Raw genomic sequence first — 8347 nt, forward strand, 5'->3', positions numbered from 1 at the left:
CATGCACGTCTACAGACACACAAACAACAAACTAAAATCATGAAAAACAATGTCCGATGTATTAGATGTTCACTAACTCAAACCTTCTTCACAAAGGCATTGTCTTGCATCTGTTTCAAACTGCTGTATTGGACAAGGGGGACAACCATCTGTGCTAGGCATGTAATTTTCAAGATTTAGACATGGTTATATCAATATTGCAAGCTGCAAAGAGGTCAACATGTCAAAATTGGATACTTGTATTAATTGCCTTTCATACCAGTTAAATGTTGGAAGAATCCTGTACATGAGTACGTTCTTGTGCAGAAATACTGTGATGAGTCGTTGCCAATTGTCACATTTGAGAAACAGTTACCATTGTAAGATAGCCTTCCAAGAAACCACAAAACCAATCATTTAAACTTTCTTGAAAACAAAGACCGAGTCAATATCTCATCAGCATTGTGAAAAGTATATCTGAACAGCCTAACAAAGTACATGCAGTCAAACAGACAAGACACAATGTAAGTCATCACAGTAGGATATGTTTATAACAGAAGCCAAACTCATTGGCTCTGAATCAGATTTAAATACATGAAGTCATCAAGAAGAGAAGATATAAATGTTATTTGCAACCTTGATATTCTCTGGACTACTGAATCCTAAGAGTAATGTATTTCAAAGCAGCATTCCAGCATATCTAATGTCATAACATGTCACTCTAATCAAGTGCTACAAATTCAAGCATCTGAAATATCAATAGCTATCGTTATAGTGATCCATTTTCATATCAAAAATCTATCAGCCAAAATGTGAGAATCACATAAAGATATGATACGAGTTAAAATATGCAGGAAAATCTTGGACTATTCACATGATACCAAACAAATTATTTGCAAGTTTGAGTATGGCAACCTTAACAAGATGGTGTATTTTTGCATTACAAATCACTAACTCCTTAGATGTGAGGATCAAAAAGGACCGCAACAGTAAGAAAATAAAGACTCGTATAGAAGCTGCAAACATGACTTTGATATAATTGTCCACCATATCTTCTCTGGAAATCTAAAGATCAAAGATTGTTATTATCAACTTGCTTGAAAGATCACAAATTGTTGAGTACTTGGAAATTTAAGTTCGAACTTCACACAAACCATGGAGGACTTGGAAGTTAGGATGACAGTAATATTAGCAAAATCCAATCATCACATACCATCTCAAACTTGACCCGAACCATCTCTGACCTGCTGAAGTCATGATCGAAAAGTAGTGACATGCACATCATGACCCAAAAGGTCTGAACAACATTGACCATTTCTAGCTTTCTAGAAGGAACATAACTACCGCCCCTTTCAAGCATAGAGAATATTACCCAAAAGTAAACATGAACATTCTAGTAAATGTGGCCACTACTAAGGAAACCCTCCAGGCAAGATTAATGTAATGTTCTGTCAGAAGACCTAAACGGTATGTGGGATTTTCCTAAATAGCATTCTAAGGAAACCATCTGGGCAAGATTAATGCAATCTTCTGTCAGAAGACCTAAACTACATGTGGGATTTTCCTAACAGCATTTTACACACAAGTAGGCAGAAGATCAAAGAGAGACACATATATATATGTGTCTGCCCAAGGAAGGAAGAAGCCTTAACTACACCAATGAGGAACTTCCAAAAGGATAACTTAAGCACGTTGCCTAATGAAAACCTCTTTTTAAGAAAATGGCTAACTTACATCATATTGGCTACCGCTGCTGGCCAAGCACCCTCGAAATAGTTGCAGTTCAATGTTCTGCGTAGTAGTAGCAAAAGGTTGTTACAACTCTGCTGGACTGAAAAAAAAATTGACAAGGAAAAACATTAAAAAGAGCAGTAACATGTTCACACAAGGTTTCTCTCATTGTACGTACATTTTTTGGAGACTAGCATTCATAAAATTTGGTAATGGTCCATATAATCGATTCTGTGAGAGGTCCCTGAATCAAAACAAACTCACACACAATATTCAGGAGTAAGGAAGCCGTAAGAAGAGGATATACTGGAATGCATTTGATATAAGACAATCAAATCATGAGCATCTACTGCATGTGTCTCTCATAGCTAACTTGGAACATGCAAGGAATTGAAGCTTACAAAATTTTTAACTTAGGTAGTTGGAGCAACCAAACAGGAAACGTTTTAGTGAGGTAATTCCACTGCATTCTCCTGTATTCAGGCATTTTACACAATGTGCAAATCAAAACAGCACATTACTTATCAGATGCCAGAAACTGGTGTTTCCATCTAGAATTAGATTCAGAAACGTAATACAGGAACTCACAATTCATATAAATTTTCCAGATTTTTCCAAGAGTCTGGAACAGCTCCAGTTAAAAAGTTATTGTAGAGATGTCTGCAATATAAAGAGACTGTGTTACAAGATGTACAAAAGGAATGTCTAAAGAGACTGTCTTACAAGCTGTAAAAAGAGGAAGGTCTTGCCAGCATTACTTTCAACTAACAGTCTTTTACCTTTATATACTCCCATCATCCATATTAAGAATTCCAGATAAGTTATTAGCTTTTACTAGCAATCATAATGAAAGAAGAGGCCTAAGATCTTACTTACAATCGCACAAGGCTTCTAAGATTTGAAAATTCAGGAGGTAAACCGCCCCATAGGCTACAATTATGCAGGTTTCTGTAAACATTGTACAAAAATGGCATGGCAAACACTTTGGAATATTGTGTAGTTGAAAAAAGGTGATTATAACTTCTATACTTCTAAGTTTCTTACAAGTAATTAAGTTCCACAAGCTTAGAGAGCTCTACAGGTATTTCTGAGTTGAAAGGATTGTTCCACAGGCTTCTGTAAAAGAAACACAACTTCAATCAATAATAATGAAAAGTATGCTCTAGAAACCTTTCCAAAGCTTATTTATAACTCCAGAATTGCCTATTGCCAATTTTCATTCTTGAGATAGAATTTCTGACAGCAACTGCTATAGAGAAATAGATGTTGCAATATCTTAAGCATATGAAAGCCATACAAGTCAATTAAATTCACCAAGCTACCAAGACTCCGTGGCAGACTTCCTGTCATAGAGTTATTTCCAAGGTACCTACGACAAAAAAATTGTGTAAGCTAAGAAGTGAAGTGTCAAAAGCCAATTTCAAATTAAAGAACAACTGCCACTAGAATGTAAGGAAGTTCAAGGCAGATATGTAGAGCAAGGGCAATTAGAGGTGAGCAGATATGTGCATATTCATTGGATAGGGCCCAGCACACAAAATATGATGTAATATTGTACACTGCGATCTTTTCCCCCTCATTTGAATCACTCCAACCCATGTTATAGATCCTGTATGTAGGCATCCTCCTGTATGTGACTGCTCTCTAATATGCATATCCATGTCACTTTCATGTGAATGACATCCGTTGCACCAAATAAGTTAAGCTAGTAGGTGTGAAGCTTGGCCTAAATAAACAAGGGCATTGTATGCATGTTTTGAGAATTGTACAATGTACCATGTGAACCAGAGAGAGACAAGAACTCACACACTTGGCTAGCCATTCTTCCCCATGGCTAACACAGATATGCAGCAGTGTTACATAGCACAAAGCCACAACAGTGGATGAATAAGTATAAAATGAGAGGAGCAATACTGCTGATAAGAGGCTGATCCATCTCAAAAGTAAGAAATCTCCTAGAATTCCATGTGGCCCAAAAAGCATACTACTTGTGAAGTATTTTTCATCCTACCTGAGTGGTTGGCCCAAACCTAGCATGCAGTATTGGTGAGTGGCACTAGTGATCAATAGCTGCATGGCATGGGACGTCCAAACTAGTCTAAAAATGAAGCCTTATTCACTTTCCACTTTGGGGGAACCATGTGTCCATGTGACCCAAAAAGCATACTATTGTGTGAGGAATTTTGCATTCTACCTATCTGGTTGGCCAAATTGTACTGCATAGTATTGATGCGTAGTGCCAATGATAAATGACAGCATGGCTTTGGACGTCCAGATTAGCCTGCACAAGAAGTTTTATTCAATTTCCACTGTGGATACCCCATGTTATACATGCATAGTAGTGTCAACATCATGAGCTTCTGCAAGGAAGCCATCCCATACCTAGACAACTGCAACAGGGGACAGGAACCTTCTCTTACTATTTACATCTTAAGCTTGCTTACCTTTTGGAGTGGGATTGCTCTTTATCCTTTCACTCTTCATTGAAGTAGAGATGTGAATGCCCTTATGATTCATGCAAGTATTTATGCTTGATTTGCATTTCAGTCAAGGACTAACATTGCAAGGACCTACTAGTCCTGTCCAGGTTAACTTGGATAGTTCAGCAACCCCATGGCAAATTCTTCCTTTGGTTGAGCTTCACCCTCTTGTGTTAAGCAACAAAGGGTTAACGAACATTGATCAGCCTTTTTCAGCTCATTAAACATTCCCAAAACTCGAATATTAAATGCACCTTAAGTGTTTGGGAGCCACCCAAGACGTTTGAGTGGCTCATATTGTCTACATATAGAGGGCATGGCTGCCTTACAACTCCATGGCCATTGTTGGGGCAAATTGTTGATCCAAGGTAAAGCACACTGGATCGCCTCACCTGTAGTATACATCTCATTTGCCCATGAAGACCTACTTCCTCCTATATCTTTGAAGGCTAGGCATCAAAAAGAAACCCCCTCTGTTTGCCTAGCAGGCCTTGTCCTTCTTCTTCTGCTAGCTGTCAATTTGGGACACTACTTATTCAATGCCAGCGCATCATTATGGATATTGACTTGTCCCTCTTAACCTTTCTTTGACAAACGCCTCCCTCCATCTGACCACTATTATTGCCACTGACAAAACAAACATGTTGTTCCCCTGCCCAAACTTTCTCATGTTGTACATGTCCTCTGCTAGATAATAGAAATTGTACTTAAATCTCAATCAGATGGAAACACCAGAAAGAGATAGCAATAGCCAATCTCAGGAGTCAGCACAAATCAACAATAGCCAGCCTTGATCAGAAATAGTATGAAGATGAATCGGAGGCTCCAATAACACCAATATGCAGGATTCTCAATTGAGACTGGAAAGAGTTTAGCCACTCTTGCTGCAAAATAGAGTAGGCTCTGTCCCAAGGTAATAGCATTGCACTTGAAACTTCGGTTCATGATCATAAGACTATGGTTTCATGTCTCCAGCTCCATAGCAGGCAGCTTAACCATCTTTCATCACATGGAGGTGCCTGCTGCATTTCTTGGTTCTGGGGAGCTTTGGCAGCTGCCCTTTGATGCTCGTGTGGGTGAGCTAACAACATGGTTTTCCTCTATCGATGACCTCATTCCAGCTTTCAGGGATGAAAACACAGCACAAGGCATAATCTTCAACAGCCCCCCAATTGTGTGTAGCCTCCACACAGCTCCTCTGCCAAATGCAGCAAACCCAGCATGACTCTAGAAAGCTCCAAAAACATCAAAATGCAGTTGTCTCATATGAGACTGGAAAAGTTTAGCCACCCACTGCGAACCAGAGTAGTCCCAAGGTAATAGCCTAGCACTTGAAACTTGGGTTCATAATTAGCTGCACTCTGGGGGAGTTTGGCAGCTGCCCTTTGATGCTTGCATGGGTGAGCTAATGACATGGCTTTCTCCTGGTGATGACCTCAGCCCAGCTTTCAAGGATAAAAACACAGCAAAAGGTATAATCTTCAAGAGCCCCAACTTGTGTGTAGTCTCCAAACAGCTCCTCTGCCAAATGCAGCAAGTCCAGCATTTATCACAAGGAGCTCAAGCAGAGTCTTTGCCATGAACATGAAGAGTGCAGGCATGAAAGCTCTGAACCTAAGCTCCTTAGCATATTGAAGACCTGGAAAGCAGTAAAAGCATACAAAACTAGAAATGGAAGGCTAATTGTGCAATATAAAAAGTGAGGAGCAAACGAGCTTGCACTAGCTGAAGTAAAGCATGCACAAATGAATACCTTAAAACAGACAACATGACTAGAACTAAAGCAATCTCTAAAGTGCTAAGGCATTGGCCAAGCACTCTTTGACACTCACAGAAGTTTTAGTCATTTTCCGTTGTGAGAAACTCTATCTTATTCCCATGTAATAGTGTCAACAACATTGAGGAACTTTGAAGCAACATTGGCAGCACCTGAAAATACTGATGGCCACCAAAGATTTACATGCCCAACAAAAGGCTAGAACATCTGCCCAAACTCTCAGTCAGCTCACAAGAGTATGACCTAGAAACCCTCCTCTCTAGTAGGGTTTGGCACCTGCTCCCATGCCATACAACTATCCATTATTGAAACAAAAGTTACTTGCAGGATTCATGAATGACCAAGTCTTGAACTTGAGCATGGATATATAGCTGTTCCATCAGCTCCTGGACATCCTGCATTGCTGATAATAAGTTCAAGACATAAATCCTACAGGCTGTAGCATGGTTAAACTGTCCTTTTTCCCAGCCTCCCCCTCTGAATTTTGTGAGCGAAAAGGTGTTTGCATGTGAGTATGTATGCAAGCATATTGTATAAGTTAGGTAAGAGACATTACAGGTGTTTCAGATTCTTCAGACTTGAAATCTCTGTTGGAAATGGCCCTGTCAAAAACGCATTGTCAATCCTCCTGAAAAGTAAACAAACGATGATTCCATTAGCAGGTTGCAGACTACATTGAATGAAAAAAATTTAGGTCCAAAGAATCATACAAATGAACCAGGTTGATCGATTTGAGCACTGCATCTGGAAACTTTGAATCCAGTGGATTATATGACAAATTCCTGAAGAATTGCGAGACATCAGCAAGGGATTGTAGGGAAGCAGGTACCCACACTGCCAACATTTAGTCTACGTTGGTGCAAAATATCAGAATAGCGGTTTGCATGACAAGAATACCAAAATGCTGCCCAGTAAGCATTTTCTAGCAGTGATGATCCTTGGACAGAGCAAGGTACAGAAATTTCTTAAGAGTAACTTTTACATCTTCGTCTGACACATTATCGGACGAAACAAATTAATCTTGAGCTTGTAACATGCATATCTGTATATCTTCGTATGCAGGACTTACAACAGCACCAGGTTTGTTAAGCTTTCGACTGGAGAAACATCACCGGTTATTCTATTCCGAATTCCCCCGGTCCATATTGAGTGTCCCAAATCCAAATATGTCAACGATGTGAGGGTGCCTAGCTCTTCGGGCATGGGCCCCGACAGGCCTTTGTTGGTCAAGTTTCTTCATAGTACAAAAAGGGAAGATGAGAAAGGAGTCTCGTAACCTCTCATTTTGGCACAAACAGATCGAAAATGTGTGCACGTCAAGCTTACAGATGTATGATTTCTCCCTGTTCATTACACGCTACTCCTTCCCAACCCTTACAAGGGTCGGTACTGAGAGACCATGAAGGTAGACTTGCTCCCCAACTTTCCTTGATTGCTATCAGTTTGTTCCCTGCTTTACAGAGAAAAAATTCGCAGGAAATGCTTGAAAAAGGTCATGGACGTCAATGCTTGAAAATTGCAGTGAATGCTTGAAAACGGTGACGGAGAACAGAAGGTTTCAGGACGTGTAGGTAACCAAAAAACAAAAACAAATTACATGGATGTCGTTGACATTTACCCTGCTTGTAAGAGCCAAATTTATAACGGGAATCAGTCAAAACGAATTCTGCCATGAATGCTGGTGAAAGATACCTTGGGAAGAGGAGCTTGTCGAGAGGGGAAGCGATACCAGTAGAAGCAAATGCAGGACTGCAGAGACCATGATCATGTGCATTGAGCAAGATGGAAGGGTATGAGGGCAGAGGAACATTGGAATTGAAAGAACGAGATAAGGTGATACTCAGGTGATGCAAAGAGCGCCTAGGCCTGATGAGCTGATGAAAAGGCCGATGGAAGCTGGCAGCGTGTGAATGTGCGTGTGGGTCGCTGGGGTGACACAGAGAGACACAGACAGACAAGAGAGAGAGAGAGAGAGAGAGAGAGAGAGAGAGAGAGACGTGTGTGTCGGAGAGAGAGTAGTAAGTCAGCAAATGATGTCTTGAGAAGTTGAGACGAGAGAGAGAGAGAGAGAGAGAGAGAGAGAGAGAGAGAGAGAGACGTGTCTGTCGGAGAGAGAGAGTCGTGAGTGATGTCTTGGCACTTTTATGGTGGTACAATTTGATTGGCTGGGCCCCAGCGGGCCACTGGATTCCCAGTTTTCGCCTTCCTTTCACATGACGCAGTCGCAGTTGTTAATAGCCAAACCATAGATTCTACTTTTTAGAGTCAAAAACCCACATGAAAAGCAACTCCGGGACCTCTCGTAGGGTGGATTGGAATGTGCATAGCACTCCACACACGTATGCAACTCTTTTCTCGAAGAGCTCACGAATGCTCGTCG

At 40.5% G+C, this 8347-nt stretch overlaps 1 protein-coding gene across 2 annotated transcripts in view; it reads right to left on the reverse strand.

The window, feature by feature from the left end:
* Positions 1-7979, reverse strand: part of LOC148025817 (uncharacterized) — a 54138-nt gene extending 46159 nt beyond the window's left edge. Inside the window, exons 1-15 of one of the 2 annotated variants that reach the window (XM_087693059.1) lie at positions 7660-7979; positions 7294-7417; positions 7037-7201; positions 6678-6749; positions 6524-6595; positions 3905-3991; positions 3008-3079; positions 2755-2826; positions 2587-2658; positions 2299-2370; positions 2112-2183; positions 1889-1954; positions 1714-1770; positions 260-369; positions 84-149 (exon numbers count right to left, since the gene is read on the reverse strand). In XM_087693059.1, the coding sequence (XP_087549185.1) occupies positions 84-149; positions 260-369; positions 1714-1770; positions 1889-1954; positions 2112-2183; positions 2299-2370; positions 2587-2658; positions 2755-2826; positions 3008-3079; positions 3905-3991; positions 6524-6595; positions 6678-6749; positions 7037-7201; positions 7294-7417; positions 7660-7777 (1297 nt within the window). In that variant the 5' untranslated portion in view covers positions 7778-7979. The remainder of the gene's footprint in view (positions 1-83; positions 150-259; positions 370-1713; positions 1771-1888; positions 1955-2111; positions 2184-2298; positions 2371-2586; positions 2659-2754; positions 2827-3007; positions 3080-3904; positions 3992-6523; positions 6596-6677; positions 6750-7036; positions 7202-7293; positions 7418-7659) is intronic. The other variant, XM_087693060.1, reaches the window with a different exon arrangement.
* Positions 7980-8347: the final 368 nt, after the last annotated feature.

The sequence above is a fragment of the Lygodium microphyllum genome, chromosome 14 (genome assembly GCF_053477565.2).
Source record: "Lygodium microphyllum isolate KBCC chromosome 14, Lygodium_microphyllum_v1.1.10, whole genome shotgun sequence".
NCBI lineage: Eukaryota > Viridiplantae > Streptophyta > Polypodiopsida > Schizaeales > Lygodiaceae > Lygodium > Lygodium microphyllum.